A 17283-nucleotide genomic window follows, 5' to 3' on the forward strand; every position below is an offset into this window, starting at 1 on the left:
GGCTGCACTGATGATTGTCCTTCTGGAAATCTGTCCCATCTCCACACAGGATCTTTGGAGCTCAGTCAGAGTGACATCAGGTTCTTGGTCATCTCTCTTACTAAGGCCCTTCTCCCCCATTTTGTTTGAGCAGACAACCAGCACTTGGAAGAGTTCTGGTTGTGCCAAACTTCTTCCATTTGAGAATTATGAAGGCCACTGTGCTTTTAGGAACCTTCAGTGCAGAAGAAATCTTACTGTAGCCTTCCTCAGATCTGTGTCTTGCAATAATCCTGTCTCTGAGCCCTGCAGGCAGTTCCTTTGACCTCGTGGCTTTTGCTCTGCTACAGTATGCATTGTCAGCTGTGAGGCCTTCTATAGAGAGGTCTGTGCCTTTCCAAATCAATTTAATTTACCACAGCTAGATTCCAATCAAGGTGTGGAAACATGGCAGCAACGGTCAAGAGAAATGGGATGCACCTTAGCTAAATTTCAAGTGTTGTTGCAAAGGATCTGAATACCTATGCCCGTGATGGCGAACCTATGGCACAAATGACAGAGGTGGCACACAGAGCCCTCTGTGGGCACGCGTGCCGTCGCCAGCTGCTGTTCTGGTTTCCAGCATGTGCATGTGTGCCAGCAAACTGATTTTTGTGTGTGCCGGAGCCCTGGAAACCTGAAGACCAGGTGGCTGGCGTGCACATGTGCAGTATCCAACTGGTCTTTGAATTTCTGGAGTTGTGGTGTGCTCACGCATGCACGCACATACATTCTGGTTTACGCACTTGGTGCCGAAAAGGTTACCATCACTGTTATATAGCAAGGAAATAGAGTGTTGATCAGAAAGCTTAAGACTGTCTAAAGCAGAGGAGGAAGCCTTTGGTTCTCTGGACCAGGGGTCTCCAACCTTGGCAACTTTACGACTTGTGGACTTCAACTCCCAGAATTCCTCAGCCAGCGCATGCGCTGGCTGAGGAATTCTGGGAGTTGAAGTCCACAAGTCGTAAAGTTGCCAAGGTTGGAGACCCCTGATCTAGATCAGGGCTGGGCAATTAATTTTTCCAAGAAACTGGGACTGGTCTAAACCAATGCACTTGTTTACATTTGATTTCTAATTTCTGATTGACCTCACATGGGCCAGACAGAGACAACTGAAGGGCCGGATGTAACCTGGGGACATAAAATGCCCATGTCTGCTCTAGATGTTACTAAAGAAGACTTACCACTAACCATGCTGGGTTCTGCAATTTCAGTGTTTACTATGATTACCAGCAGTGTTTTTAAAGTGTGGTTCAACGGTTCCCAAAACCATCTCAGGTGTCTACAAACATTTTTTTTTTTGCCAGATATTAAAGATATTTGTAAAAATGTTGAACGCCATCAACATTAACAAAATCACCACCAGTCAATTGCAAAAGGCAGTTTTATTTGGAATAGCTTACATCTTGCAACAATACCTTTAATGCTATCAAAGAACATCTGCCTATCCCAGGTCCTAGTTAATAGGTAAATAAAATTTCCAAATATAATCTAAATATCTGGCTAACTGTGCAATCAACCATAATAATACACATTATGTCAACCAGAGTCCTTGAAATCTCTAATACAAGCAGCCTCTGTCCTTAATCTGTCTTGCATAGATCACTTTCTGAATGAACTCATCTATATATTTACATAGAAATCAGAATGCATTCAGAGCTTGCTGTCAATTACACCAAATGTAATTAGTGGGAATTATATTTGTAAATCTGATTACATTTTGACCAGGATTTTTTCTATATTATACCACAGGGGTGTCAAATTCAAGGCCCGTGGGCTACATCCGGCCCGCAGGGTGCTTAGATCTGGCCCATGGGGCCGCCCTGGAAACAGCAAAGGACTGGCCCGTGATGCCTCTGCCAGCAAAAACGGAGCTCAAGAGTGCAGCCCTCACGGGCTCCGTTTTTGGCTGCAACAGCCTCCTACAGCCCTCTGTGATGGTCCTCCTGCAGCCCCAGTTCCATTTTCACTGGCAGAGGGCTGCAGGAACCATCGCAGCCAAAAACGGAGCCTAGGAGCCTCTCAAGCCTCGTTTTTGCTGGCAGAGTGCTAGCAAAACAAACTACTAGCCAAAGTGGCATTTGATCACACGAGTGACATTGAACTGGCCATGCCCACCCCCCCAGCCATGCCCTCCAGCCCCGAGGTCAAACACAACCCTGATGCGGCTCTCAATGAAATCGAGTTTGACACCCGATATACCACAACCATCCTATTACAAAATTCTAGATGCTCCATAAAAGAGATAACATGGCAAGGTGGAAAATATAAATATAGGTAGCTCTTGACTTGCAACCATAATGGAACCCTTTTTTTTTTTTTTTTTTTTTGCAGCAATAGTTAAGCCAATCTCCATGGTTGTTAAATGAACACAGCAGTTGTTCAGCTATGGAGTGCTTTTGCTGACAACCAAAAGTAAACGGTAAAGTAAATCGCAGTCCTGTGATCAAATGACCATGGACACTGCAAATAGTCATAATTGCAGTCTGGTTGCCGAGAGTCCAAAATATGGTCTGCAGTGGATCAGCCATCGGAACTTCAGAACAGGGATATAAAGTACCTTTTGGGACAGTCAATAAACGACCAGTTGTAAGTTGAGGACTACCTGGTAATAGTGTTTTTCCCCTTGTACTTTCTAGTGCAATGAATCCCTCCCCATTCCGTTCATGTCAGAGGCACCCTTCAAAGTGCTTTCCGGTTGGAAGACTTAGGCAGTGACATCACCATTGCTTGGGGGATGCCCATGGGGGCTCCTTTCATGTCCCCATCAAGGAGCTGGAGCAAGTGACGGGAGTCGCCCCACCATGCTGCAGCATTTGACTCTTGAACACGGGCTTGCTAACCTCCAACCCAGCATCCTAACCATGTCAGCCACCGTGCTCTGAGTGCAATGAATGAAGAGTAAAAATTCCTTTAGGTTTTTCAACTATCTTGCCTAGCATACAGCTGTGACTTCCTAGTGGTCTCTTGTCCAAATATTAATAATTGCTTAATACTTGAGTCCAAGGAAAATCAATTAGATGTTGACATCTGCTGAGGTTTTATAATGATCACTTAAGCCAAATACTGTAACACGTAATACTATAATGTATTCCTTAGTTAGGTTACAGTGCAATGCACACTTATTGTCATACAAAACTGAGCCAGTGGGATCTAACTTCTGAGTAATTTGTTTAGGTTTATTATAAGTAATTTGTTTAGGTTTAAAGGTGTTGGTCATCACCTTTAAAGCGCTCCATGGCATAGGGCCTAGCTATCTTCGAGACCGCCTGCTGCTACCGACGACCTCCCATCGACCTGTGCGCTCCCACAGAGAGGGCCTCCTCAGGGTGCCATCAGCCAAACAATGTAGGCTGGTGACCCCCAGGGGGAGGGCCTTCTCTGTGGGGGCACCTACCCTCTGGAATCAGTTGCCCCCAGAGATAAGGAGAATCCAAGACCTCAGTGCCTTCCGCCGTGCCCTTAAAACCCACTTTTTCCAGCAAGCCAGGCTGGCTTAAGAAGAAATTTTTAAATGTTTTAATTGGTTTGTGATTTTTAATTTTGGGGCCAAATTTATATATATTTTAATTGTTTTTAATATTTGTATTTCATGTTCTTAATTCTGGCTGTACACCGCCCTGAGTCCTCGGAGAAGGGCGGTATATAAATTGGAACTAAATAAATAAAATAAATAAAATGAGCGAGAATCTGCATTAAAAATCAGAGTGGATCAATGTGTTTGGGGGAGATCTTATCTACTTGTTTGTTTTATCTTAAAGTGAGGAAAATGTTTTAAATCTCCCCTCAGTAAAAGCTATTAAGGTGACATACAGCAAAATATAAAACATTTCTTTAAAAAAAAATCAATGAAAAATCAATAGGGAACAGGCTAACAATTCTGATAAAGTAAAAAATGTCTTCTCCAGATAATCCTAGAATCCTATCATGCATGCTATTTTGAGGAGGATATTCCATCTATGAATAACAGAAAAAAACCCTCCTCTTTTAACTAGACCTATATACTTTAAATATCTGAAGGTGTCAGAGAAGTGAACAGAACATTTCTATGGTGAACAGAATGTTTCTATGGTAAACAGAACATTTGGGCACATGAATCTTGAGTTTTATAGTTCAGCACCAGTGCTTGAAACGGTGGCGTAAACTAGACTGAAAGTCAATGGCATTGATGAAAAACTGGTGAAGGAACTCCATACTGTATACTTACTCCTATGTAACTGCTACAGTAAATTGTACTGTAATATGCTTCAAAAGCTGCTCTATGTGTAATACATTACAGAAATCTAATTTCATTCCTCAGAAAAACAAATTGCATATTATTATTACTTTTTTTTTTTTTAATGAAAAGCTCATGCCACAGTTTTTTTTACCAGCCTCAAATCATGGCTATTCAAACTTCATTTTGTTAGTGTGGATCCCTGAAACAAACACTTCTGGGGTTTTGAGCATTGAGTGAAGCTGGGGTTGGACAAATTTACAGCACTGGGGCTTTGTAAAACTCAGTACAGCCATCTGGTGGAGGAGAGAAGCCAAGGAGGGTAGAAAACATCAATTGGGTTTTGGAAAAGAAATGTAAAGCTTCGAAGAATGAATATGAAGGGCTGCTTGGACTGAAAAGCTGATCATCGTTCTCAGGGTAAGTACTTTGCAAGAAAATATTGCAAGTAACCAGAAACCTTGGAATAAGTCTGCCTACCTCTAGGAATCAGTCAAGAGCATGGAGAACCTTTCAGCTATGATAAAATCAGTGAGGTTAGCCTTTAAAGTAACTATCATTATTAGCTAAGCCTGATGCTAAAACAGCAGTGTGAGAAAGCATGCTTTTGATGTTAAAGAACAGTACTCTCTAGTGCAAATTAAAAGCTTTCTGGCTTAATTAAATTTGAAACCTATGTGCAAGGTCTTCCATTGATCTCATATGCATAGATTTGGACATGTATGCAGTTCTTCAACTGGGAAAGTAACTCCTGAGAATTTCCTATTTGATTTTTATCTCCCTGAGAATTGTTGTTTTGCAAAAAAAGAGAACCAAATTGATTTGTATTGATCAATATATGAAAATAGCTTCTTAATGTATAATGTATTGCCAACGGGCCATACAGGGTTGATATATGATTCCTTATTGGTTTTAGAGTCAATATAACACTAAGACCTACTTTTTACATCATAATAAGCCATAATGTGATTTGCTAGGTTTTGGCTTAGCACAATATAAGAAATCTACCACTGTGGCTCATTCAGCAAACTGGGATTAAATTAAATAAAGTCTCAAGGGAATGTGCTGATTTGCACTTGTAATTTTGGCCTACTAAAGCATATCCTAGCCCAGTGATGGTTAACCTTTTTAGCACTGAGTGATGAAACTGGAACATGCGCATGCCGGAACCCGGAAGAGAACAGCTGGCCAGTGCGCATGCGCGATGGACTATCTGGCCGGTGTGCATGTGTGCAATGGAATCCAGAAGAGCAGCTGGCAATGGCGCGCACACCCACAGAGAAGGCTCTGGGTGCCACCTCTGGCATGTGTGCCATAGGTTTGCCATTACGGTCCTAACCTGACTACCTTTTTTTTTTTTTTTAATTTGATTTATATGCCGCCCTTCTCCGGAGACTCAGGGCGGCTTACAATGCGCTAAGCAATAGCCTTCATTCTTTTTGTATATTTATACAAAGTCAGCTTATTGCCCCCACAACTGGGTCCTCAATTTACCTACCTTAGAAAGGATGGAAGGCTGAGTCAACCTTGAGCCTTGGCGAGATTCGAACCTGCAGTAATTGCAGGCAGCTGGTCTTAATAACCAGCTTAATAACAGGGTGCCTTAGACCAATGTACTACCAAGGCTCTTCATACCTGCTGGACTGCAACTACAACTAATTATCCATAATTGGCATAAGTAATGGGAGTTGCAATGTAACATACTGTAACCTGAACGTGCCAGGTAAAAGAAGGCTAGTCTGTTGTAATATAGATAATTGTGCAGTATTTCGGAAGTAAAGTATTTTCTGAGGACTTTCCAAGTTTCATTGCAACCAAACTGCTGTCAAATGAATTATGCACAGTTACTTTTTGGAAGGTAGTCCTCGACTTAGGACCAGTGGTGGGATTCAGCCGGTTCACACAGGTTCAATTGAACCGATACCTAATTTTTTTCTGAGTTCGGCGAACTGGTTAGACGTGTTCCGGAAAATCGGTGTTTTCCAGAACATGTCTGATTTTCATTCAACTTCCTTCTAGGCAGGGGAAAAAGAAAACCCTCCCCAAAAGTCCAAGAGAGGAGTGGCAGAAACCTTTACTCAGGCGAACACTGTCTCAGGCAGCGAGGAAGGGCCTGTGCATAAGGCAGCAGCCCAGGGCCAAAGCACCAACAGAGCACCAGAGGGTCGGGGAGGGTACTGAAGCGAGTGGACAGTACCTGCCTGCATCCTGCCTGCAGTGCCCATGCTGACTGCCCCTTCCCGGCCAGAGCTGGAATTCTGCTGCGTTTAAGTGTGTTTAAGTGCCGGTAGATGCCAGCCTTCCCTCCGGCGGACCTGGGCAGCTGCTGGAGAGAAACAGGCCTGTTTCAGCACCTGGCACCCAGATGCCCTCGCTTCCCCTAAGCATTTCTTTCCCTACTTGATTTCCAGCTCCATCATGTTTCTCTGTCGCGTTTCTTGCCATTGTGATCTTTTTTTTCGCAAGAAGTTCAAATAGATTGGTTGAACTTTTTTTTTTTAGTCTCACAAACTTTTATTTCTCTGCACACAACGGCAAGAAATGTGACGGAGAAACGCGACGGAGCTGGAAATCAGGTAGACAACTAAATGCTTGGGGGAAGCAAGGGCATCTGGGTGGTGGTGGGTGGGGCAAGCGGCGCGGCGCTGCAATGGAGAAAAAGGAAATGGAGTAGCTGGTGCAAGAAGGAGGAAGCCACATTCCGTCTTTCTTCCCCCTGCTCCCCCACTGCTCCATTGCAGCGCAGTGCCCAGGATCCACTTTGATAGCGGGGGGAGAAGGAAATTTAACAACCACTTCGCCCAGGGTCAGGTTGGCCATTGCAGGAGGCTTGTATCACATGTGCGGCGAAGCTGGGGGATGGGCCACGCCTCCCACATCAGCCAACCTAATCCTGGGCAAACCAGTTGTTAAATTATTTGAATCCCACCACTATTTAGGAACAATCATTTAGCAACCGTTCGCAGTTAAAACAGCAGTGAAAAAAGTGACTTGCAACCTGTCCTTGCATTTATGACTGTCACAACATTCCCATGGTCATGTGATTAAAATTTGCATGCCTCGTACAGTTGCCGCATTTGGGGAATCGTGATCATCATTTGTTACTTTCCCAGATGGCTTCCGACAAGCAAAGTCAATGGGGAAACTGGATTTGTTTAATGATTCACTTAACAACTTCAGTGATTCACTTAACAACCATGGCAAAAAAGGCTGCAAAATTGGGCATGACTTACTTAAGCTTGCTTAGCAGTGAAAATTCTGATTACAATTGTAGTCATAAATCGAGTAAATGTATGAATGGTGCCTGTATTTTCATTTTTTTTTTTTTTTAATTTGATTTATATGCCGCCCTTCTCCGGAGACTCAGGTCGGCTTACAATGTGCTAAGCAATAGCCTTCATTCTTTTGTATATTTATACAAAGTCAGCTTATTGCCCCCACAACTGGGTCCTCAATTTACCTACCTTAGAAAGGATGGAAGGCTGAGTCAACCTTGAGCCTTGGCGAGATTCGAACCTGCAGTAATTGCAGGCAGCTGTTCTTAATAACAGGGTGCTTTAGACCACTGTACTACAAAGGCCCTTTTCATCTGACTGAGATCTTACAGCATACAGAATTAGAAAGGAGGGGATGTTTGATTGTTCCTTGCCATGTTTGACAAGCACTTTAGGATGCAACTTTCTCACGTTTATTAGGAATAAGATTTACTGAATGTAGTGAAACTGCTTCTAGAGCAAATATGCAAAGAAATATAAAATATTTATGAAATTAAACACTCGTCTCTGTCACACTCATTTTGTATGCTGTGGCATTTAGGATTACATATTTTGAATGTATTTTTTGTTTGTTCAGAGTCAATTTATATAAACAAACCCATTTATTTAAAATTGCTCTAGTACAAATATTGCACTAAAATGAGCTTCGTTGATATTTGGCTAGAAGCAGTTTTTCTTAGGAACACTTTGTGAATGAGAGATTGGGAAGATGTTTAACAGATCAAGAAGACAAAATGTAACATTTTAATTTAAAATTTTAATTTAACTTAGTGACTGGAAAAGGGTCTTTTCTGTAGTGACATTCTAATTTTGGAGCATCTCTTTGGATATCAGTTCAGTGATTCGGAGGATCTTACACATTTTTAAGGCTTTATTTTTCTTAGTTGTGGTGGCATAGTGCTTAGAATGCAGTACTGCAGGCTAACTCTGTCCACTGCCAGGAGTTTGATCTTGACTGGCTCAAGGTTGACTCAGTCTTCTATCCTTCTGAGGTCAGTAAAATGAGGACACAGATTGTTGGGGGCAATATCCTGACATTTATAAACCACTCAGGGCTGTAAAGCACTGTGAAGTGGTATATAAGTCGAAGTGCTATTTATAAGTGTATTTTATTTTATTTGGCAATTAAACTTGACCAAACATGAACCACAAATATTAAGGCCTACCTTATGGCAGTAAAGGCGATGAAGCAGCAATACGTCTTTGATCTTATTGGGTCCTCAGATAGCCAACCGGCAGCCTTGTTTAAGGTGACCTGCATTCTCCTAGGGAAAGAGATCTGTCTACAAGGCCAGGTGGAAGAATTTGCACATCATCTGTTGGGACAAAATCATTCACAATCATTCCAAGTTGGATGCCAATTTTGGTCCATGTCCAGGGAAGATGCTGAGATACAGTCTTGATTGGTTATCTGGGAACAGATTGATCCTGTTGGACCTTAGGAAGTGGACCAAGGGTGCTTAGAACAGTGAGCCTAGCCACCTGCTCCTTAGATCCATGCCCTCATGCTAGTTAAGGCTGCCCAAAGGGTGCTTTGTGATTGGATCTTAGTGATGGTTAATTCTTCCTTAAAAGAGAGGATTGGAACAAAGCATCATTGGTTTGCTCCCCTCCTCAAGCCATCACTGGATCCTACTACACTGGACAATTTTTGTCCAGTATTGTGGAGAAAGTGGTTGCAAAGCATCTTTAGAGCCCTGGATGAAGCAAATTATCTCGACTCCTTTCAGTTGGGATTTAGGCCTGGACTTGGGATACACTTGTGAAATTTTGGCCTCAATTGTGGTTGTACGTCGAGGACTACCTGTACTATAATGGGACTGTACAAAGGGCTGCCCTTAAAGGCTATTTGAAAGCTTCAGCTGGTGCAAAATGTGGATGCACAGATATGCATGTCCTTAAGAGGGCACACAATGGGATGCAGTGGCTCAGTGGGTAAGACGCTGAGCTTGTCGATCAGAAGTTCAGCGGTTTGAATCCCTAGTGCCGCATAACGGGGTGAGCTCCAGTTATTTGTCCCAGCTTCTGCCAACCTAGCAGTTCGAAAGCATGTAAAAAATGAAAGTAGAAAAAGAGGGACCACCTTTGGTGGGAAGGTAACAGTGCTCCATGCGCCTTTGGCGTTTAGTCATGCCGACCACATGACCACAGAGACGTCTTCGGACAGCACTGGCTCTTCGACTTTGAAATGGAGATGAGCACCGTCCCGAGTCGGGAACGACTAGCTCATATGTGCGAGGGGATCTTTACCTTTACCTTAAGAGGACACACATGATACCTCAGTTCCCCAGTTTGCTTCCAGGTGCAATTCAAGGTGCTGTTTTTGACCTTATAGAGTCCTACATGTCATGGGGCCAGAGTATTTGAGGGACCATCTTTTCTCAATTGCATATACCTGTCCCTCCAAGTCAGGCAGGAAGGGTATGTTGTAAGGTTAGCTCATCTCTGAAAACCTTGAGAAAGGTCTTTTAAACCTGATTTTTTTTTGGGGGGGTGGTTGTCTGCAAGATGGCTGCATATTAAGTGATGTTTGTTCTTTTTTATCTCCGGTTTTATGTTTAACTGTTTCCTTTATCTGTTTATTTGTTTTTAGGTTGTTATGGAGTTAACAGTTTTGCTGTATACGGCCCAGAGTCGTGTGTTTGTGAGATGGGCGGCTATATAAATATGCTAAATAAACATATGAATGTAATTGTGTAAACATGAAAGGATAGGTAACAACTCGTAAGGCTATATGTTTTTTCCGCTCTCGGCACAGAACACGTAGAACATCTCCCTCAACTCCCTTCCTCCGCCCACTGCCTACAGACCGCCACGCCCCCTCGCCTCCGTGGCCACACCCCTTGACACAGCCGGTCGGGTTTTTTTTTTTCCCTGTTCCATTCCTCGCGGCAGCGCTGCGGCGTGACGTCACACGCTGTAACGTAACCCCTTTCATCAGGGCTGCAGCGACAACAACAAGGAAGTGGTTGAGCGAAGAGGGTCGCCGCCGTTGCTAAACGCTAACGAGTCGCCTGAACCTTTCGTAGTCGGGTGGACCGTCGTTCTCGTCCGTTCGTCTGCAGCGCCGCCATCATGAACAGCAAAGGCAAGAGGCTGATTTCCTCCTCCTCCTTCCTCTCCTCCCCCACCCCCCCCCACCAACAACCCCACCCAACCGTCTCACCTTTAGCAGGGTCGCTGCTCCTTTAAGGCTACCGCCGCAGTGTTGTTATGTGCGGGCCTAGTCCATGACTGGCGGCAGGCCTGACCAATAGGAAGCCGGGCGAAGTCGGGGGGGGGGTTGGAAGGCAATGGGGGAAGGGCTCAGGTTAGGTGGCTATGACGTAACCTTCCTTGGCAGGTTGTTAACCCTTTGGCTGCTGCCACCGGAACGGGTGTTCGTGGGCCGAAAGAGCCCTCTCCTTTCCTTGGATTTCCAGATGTTCGCCGGAAACACGCGAGTCCGGAGGGGCACCGGAGGGTGAAAGGTTTTTTTTAATGGAGGCACCGTTTCTCTGGGGATGGAGCCCCTAGTGCCACATGCACCTGAAAACACTGACATTTGGGAGAAGGGTAGAAATTGGTCGCCGGGAGCTGTGGGGCTGGGGGTGGGTTGGTGGATGGGGAGGATCGCAGCTTTGACAAGTAGAAAATCCCTTTGGAGTCGATCGTTTGGTGGGAGCTCCCCTTTTGGCACCAGACAGCAATGGGCAGGCATGGGGCCTAATACTGCTGTGCCTCTTTTGCCCCTTAGTTCTGAAAAGGATTTAGATGCCAAAAGTTCTTCTGCGGTTCCAGAACTGACAGTCAACCATTCTTCTTCTCCTTCATGCACGATCCCTGATGTTACATGGGATGCTTTGAAATTGACACACGTGCCCGGGGGCCAAGGGGGCATCATTTGCTCCCTATCAAAAAGTGTCTCTGTCTGATAACATTCCTTATTTCCTTTGCAAATTTAAATGAAGAGGCTGGAATGGGAAATTGTGTTTGATCCTCAGGGAGGGGTTTTTGACACCGGAGTGTGCCCTCTGCCATTAAGAGTAAAATGGGAAAGGAATGAACAATGAGCCACAGAATGCAGAAGCAAGTCGCAAAATTGTGGGAAGGGTTCACATTCGTTTCTTCTTTTGCACCTTATTAGGTGTTGCCTTGCATTTAATTCATTGCTTCCTGGAGGAGAGGTGTAATTTGGTTGCACCTTGGCAGGTCCTAAAAGGAAGGAATACAAATCACAGGATCATCCCTGGATAGTTGGGGGCATGTAGGGGGTTGGTTAAAATAGTACGCCGATAGTCTGGTCCTTTTCAGGAAGCAAACCTGGCCAGATTTAGGGTTGCATTTGAACTGGTGGTATACCCAAGCTTACAGTTTTACTTCTCATGAATTTTTTTTTTTTTAAAAAAGAAGAACTGATTTGGTAGGTTTCATAGTCCAAACATTGCTCTAAATGGGATAGCCTACATCTGTTTAAATCCAGCACATTCCAAAATGAAATGTGTACAGTTTTCTTAAAATGTGCAATGTGGCAGTATAAGCTATCGAGAATAAAAGTACAAAACATCGATTAAAAAAATTCTGAGTAATCTTAAAGCATTATGGCCTCTTGAGTTGCTCAGAATATGAACTATCTGGACTTAAGTGACTCTTGAGTCACAAAGCTTATTAAATAGTCCCTAGTAAAAGGGGTTACCTCAACTGAATTCATTTAGCTTATACATTTATAAATAGTTATAAATTGATGGTATTAACTGTGTATGTCCTTATTTCTCATTGCTTCCTATTACTTTTTTCAATACATTATTCCTTAATGGCTACCTACCTACCGAATATCAGTTCAACTCTTTTAAGCCACAAAACAGTCTTGACTGCTTGAGCATACCATCCAAATGAAAGCTATATGCTCAGGGATGGGCAACCTAATGAGTGAGCCTACATAACATTTCAAGTATAGGAAACTGGAGAGTAATGTCTAGTTTCTTGTAAAATCTAGCTCTTTATAGCTGAATTTGGCCTATGGTTTCTTTGATTGTGTTTGTGGCAGGCCAGAATGAGGCATTTGAACAGTTTAACTGCTTTTGCAACAGCAAAAGATAGCCAGTTTATTTGGGGGGGGGGGGGTTGAGGGGTAGAACCAATGGTGAAATCCAGCTGGATCTATCCGGCTCGCGCGAACTGGTAGCGCCAATGGCGGCAGGCTCTGCCCAGCCGCCAGGACGTCATTACATCCCGTTTTTTACCCACTACGCATGCACGCTCCCATTCCCAAACCGGTAGTGAAGGTAAGTGGATTTCACTGCTGGGTAGAACCCTAAAATCTGGGTAAAGGTGCTATATGTGCAGTGTTGTATATATTGGAAGAAATACCCATGCACCCTTACAACTATCAAGCAAGCAACCCATTGGTTTTGCTTGCTTGTTAGTTAAATCAATGGGTTTAAAATAGATTTGGTATCCAATGGTGAGAATGGTTAAGCAATTAATTTCTTGTTGACTTCTGAAAAATATTTATGGTGCCCATAAGATGGCACTGTCCATTTAAAAATACAATTGTAAAAATACAATTATTGACTACCTTTGTTCTTAGTGGGAAAGCTGGTTTGAATGATATCACCTGGATCTCATCTAAGGAATTTTACATATTAAAGAACAAAAACACCTGTTTGGCTCTTTTGCTGTTTAGATATTGTTTTTTGAAACTTTTTCTTTCTTTCAGATAAAGCTCGCAAAGGAGGGATTTTTCTTTATTTCATACACTTCCAGATCCTTTTACAGGAAAGACAATTGTGCTGACATTGATTAATTTCTTCTCTTAGGTCAATACCCTACACAGCCTTCCTATCCAGTTCAATCTCCTGGTAATCCGTCTGTGTTTCCACAGACCATACCACTTCCTCAGGCTCCACCTTATTCCGATGCCCCTCCTGCCTACTCAGAAGTATGTACTCCAATCACTTTCTGTTGTAAGAATTAAGATAAGACTTTCTGGATCAGATCAAAAACATTTTTTCACTTACTAAAATAACACCTGTGATTGATAATTGATGAATCAGATAGATTACTATCATACCAGCTGATTTAGGTACAAGAATTTTCTCTAGAAGGTTTCCAATTATTTTTGAGGTAGTTTTGCCAAATGTTTACAATGTTTGAGTTATGATTTCATCATATGCAAATTATAGATCTGCCTGAGCACTTCATTATAAGCCAGGGTCAGCATGATGATCAAGATACCCATTGATGCCAAAAGCAGAAGTATGTAACTTCAGCTTTAGTTGAATATAAATGAAAAGAATATTTTATACTGAACCTCTTTCCACTTTTCAAACTGCAGCATCTGGCACTTAAGACTAAGTATGGTCTTTGCTTCAGATACTCTTTTAAGTTGAAAGTTTTACAAGGCAAAGGACAAATGAGAGAAATTTATAAAATTTGTATGTTCTATTGTGAACTTCCCAGAAACAGCTAGCCAGCTGGTCTACATTTATTTATTTATGGAAGCTTATTTCCATTATCAGTGGCAAAACATCTTCCTAAGTAGAACCAGAACTTTGAGAACAAAAATTTCTGAGTATATAGCCACAAGGATTTCTTTATGTGTGCTTTCTTCCTCAGCTGTACCGCCCAAGTTTTGTACATCCTGGAGCTGCTACTGTACCTACCATGTCTGCAGCTTATCCTGGTGCTTCACTGTACCTTCCTATGGCTCAATCTGTAGCTATGGGGCCAATGGGCTCTTCAGTTCCAGTGGCTTTTTATCCTGTTGGCCCTGTCTATCCTCCTGGATCTGCTGTACTCGTGGAAGGTGGCTTTGATGCTGGAGCAAGGTTTGCAACTAGTGCTCCTGGCAATATCCCTGTAAGTAGGCACAGAATATTATATTTGCTATCTGTGTTAGAGAATTATGAAAATAGTTTCCCTACCTGACTTTCATGGTAATAATGGTATATTACTATCTATGTGCAATTACCAAGATGCAAATGAAATCATTCCCCCCCCCCCCCCCGCCCCTAATATTTCACAATTATAAATGCAAAGTACCTGCAAGGATTTTAAGGATTTTCAGCCTCAGGTATTAATGTGATGTAAACTGTGGGATAAGGCAGGGAAAAGGCCCGCAGGGTTCCAGTGTCACTTATGCTTTTGTCTCCGTAGACGTTAGTGAAAATGATAATAACATAAATAAATTTCCTTGAGCTCAAAGTGACACTGGAGCTTTTCTAAGGATGCTGTGATCTTCTTGCAGTGATTTCATCTTTATTGAGGAATTACCCTTCTGAAAGGATAGCTTGCTTGATTTGCAAGCCTAACTCATCTACAGAATTGTCAGGGAGGTGGTTTAAAAAAAATCCTAGTCTGCTATAGTTTAATCACCCAACCATACAGTTTGGGGGGGAAAAAATCTAGTTAGTGTAACTTGTGCATTCTGGAAGCTATGCAAGAAGCATAAGACCGATTTTTGCAGCCCAGCCTGGCAGCCTCTGTCGAGTCTGTGGTCTGCACTTTGTTAGCCTTGTCATACGGCATCCCTCTAATACGTTGCTGTTGTTCTCTTTCAGCCTCCTCCTCCTGGCTGTCCTCCCAATGCAGCCCAGCTGGCTGTCATGCAGGGTGCCAATGTGCTAGTGACGCAACGGAAGGGCAACTTCTTCATGGGGGGCTCCGATGGTGGCTACACCATCTGGTGAAAGAAGGGGGGGGCTACATTGGTGTAAAGGAACGACATCACATACTGTCAGCACTTCTCACAATGTAACCGCTTTAGTCGTATTAACCTGGAGTTGCAATTTAGACACATGATGATGCGGGGTGTCTTCCTGGTGCCCTGACCCTTCAGGCACTTTTTCTTTAAAAAAAAAAAAAAAAAGCAAATTTTAAAATACAAAACCATGCAATGGTAGGAGTGCCTCTCTTAAACCTTGGGGGTTAAATTGTGAAATGAATGTGAGCTAAGCTTCCCTCAGATTTCCCTTTAGATCCACCAGAGAGTGCTTTTCACTGCAGCTCTCTTTCTCTGTGTCTGGCTTTTATTAATCAATTATATATAAAAAATGGGGTTGGGGATGAGAAATGGTTGGGGGAGGGAGGAATGGTTGGAAGAAAACTCGCTTCCACGTATCAAACGTACCAAGCTTGCAGATCAGATATACCTGTTGCCAATGACTAGGACTAAGACCCATCTTTCCTTTTCCTTAGAATCAATGGTGCTGGGGAGAAAGATAGTCAGACATAATTTTTTTTTTGGGGGGGGGGGCATCTGTGGTAGATGCCTATTGGAAGATTATGATTGGGGGGGGGCTCAGTTTTCATTTCAGAACCCCTCGGTTGGTTCCTTCTACTCACCTTTGCTCTCTGTTCCTTTGCTAGGAAAGTATGCAGCTAGAGCGATGTCCCAGGATGTCCTTTTTTATATATTCTTAAGTGATCTTGGACTCCTTTGCACATTAAAAATCTAACTGAAGCCATGTTTTGGTGCCAGAAATACAACATTTCATTAAATGCTTCCTGTATGTTTCAACAAACAAAACAAAAGAGCTTAAAATGAAACCATTTTTTTAAAAAGGGTGTGGGGGAGGGAAGCAACCCAGTGTCGTAATAACAAAAACTCTTTAAGTGGAATGTTATTCAGGCTAGAGAGACAAAAAAAAATGTCTGGTAGATGTCAATCAGTGTGCAAGTTTGCTGGATTGATGGGTTTTTTTTGTTTTTGTTTTTTTAGACGCAAACATTTAAAAAAGTGACTTGGGTACAATGAAGTCTTATTAGGATTAAGAAGAATATTTCAGGGATCCTCAATCTTTTGTTGTTGTTGTTGCTTTTGTTTTTATGAATTAAAAAAATTATCAGATTTGGTGAATATATTTTATCTTAATTTTCTGTGTGTTGTATGTGTCATGGTCATCCATACAGCTGACTGTTAATGGAAGGTTGGGATTCTAGGTCTCTCTGTAAACACTGTGGTGCACTTAACTTGTGGACTTTTTATACTAAAAACAAGTAGAATAAAGGCTATTTTGAAAATTTGAATAAAGTGACAAAGTTGAATTTAGCCTCTTAAATTCCTGTCCATTATAATGCTGAAAGTTTTAAAACTGATTTTGCCTTCGTATCTGTTCCTTTGTTCACTGTGCTGTCAGTGTGAAAAAATAGAAGTTATATGATATAGGGGATGATATAAATATGGAACACATTTACCGCTACATAATAATGTTAAGTATGTCATTAGGAAGCCAGTTAGTATGCTTTTTGGAAAAAAAAATTAATACAAAGCCAGTTAATATCTTCCCCTTCCCTGAAACTGCTATTAGTCCCAGAAAAGAATTGTCATTAGCAGCCATGCATGCTTTCTTTTCTCAGATGACAGCAGTGTAGAAAGGATTATTTTCTTTGGGACTGAGTCATGGGAGAGAAAGAGTTAAAACTTTTCCTTTCCATATGCCACAGTTCCAATGGAAATCTTCCTCCTGCTTCTGCTGTTAATAAGAATACAGTAAACCAATATGCTTCTAGAAGTGTTTAGAACTGTCTTTAGTCCTGAATGCACTGATATGGAAGTAAATATAATATTTCACTTTTTTCCAAGTATTTTAAAAGATAGCAATCTATTCCCCCTCTGCTTCTGTCAAGATCTGCTAACATATATTCTTCCTCTTGCTTTCTCAGCCTATGGCAATATTTGCCCTCATGCAACGCATTAACCATACAAATTATTTCATTATTATTCCTCTTGATATATTGGAAGTTTAGGTATTTCCATTTAGACTGTAAAGCACATGCTTGAAACTATGAATG

General features: G+C 42.3%; 2 protein-coding genes across 2 annotated transcripts in view; one reads left to right on the top strand and one right to left on the bottom strand.

Moving 5' to 3' along the window:
* The window catches only part of POU6F1 (POU class 6 homeobox 1), a 52371-nt gene extending 43560 nt beyond the window's left edge, over positions 1-8811 (bottom strand). The window contains exon 1 of the mRNA XM_034412221.3: positions 8676-8811. The gene's annotated coding sequence lies outside the window, so the exon portion shown is untranslated. The remainder of the gene's footprint in view (positions 1-8675) is intronic.
* A 1504-nt stretch (positions 8812-10315) lies between these two features.
* Positions 10316-16536, top strand: DAZAP2 (DAZ associated protein 2). The gene is made up of 4 exons (XM_034412223.3): positions 10316-10597; positions 13308-13429; positions 14107-14349; positions 15051-16536. Exons 1-4 carry the CDS (start codon positions 10585-10587, stop codon positions 15177-15179), a joined length of 507 nt encoding a protein of 168 aa, XP_034268114.1. The 5' UTR covers positions 10316-10584; the 3' UTR covers positions 15180-16536.
* Positions 16537-17283: the final 747 nt, after the last annotated feature.

The sequence above is a fragment of the Pantherophis guttatus genome, chromosome 2 (genome assembly GCF_059756535.1).
Source record: "Pantherophis guttatus breed Tessera chromosome 2, ASM5975653v1, whole genome shotgun sequence".
Taxonomy (NCBI): domain Eukaryota; kingdom Metazoa; phylum Chordata; class Lepidosauria; order Squamata; family Colubridae; genus Pantherophis; species Pantherophis guttatus.

Excerpts from the sequence above, each read along its gene's own strand:
- DAZAP2 (XM_034412223.3), top strand. Across the intron at positions 13,430-14,106 it reads CCCCTCCTGCCTACTCAGAA|CTGTACCGCCCAAGTTTTGT; the intron begins GTATGTACTCCA and ends TTTCTTCCTCAG. Across the intron at positions 14,350-15,050 it reads GTGCTCCTGGCAATATCCCT|CCTCCTCCTCCTGGCTGTCC; the intron begins GTAAGTAGGCAC and ends GTTCTCTTTCAG.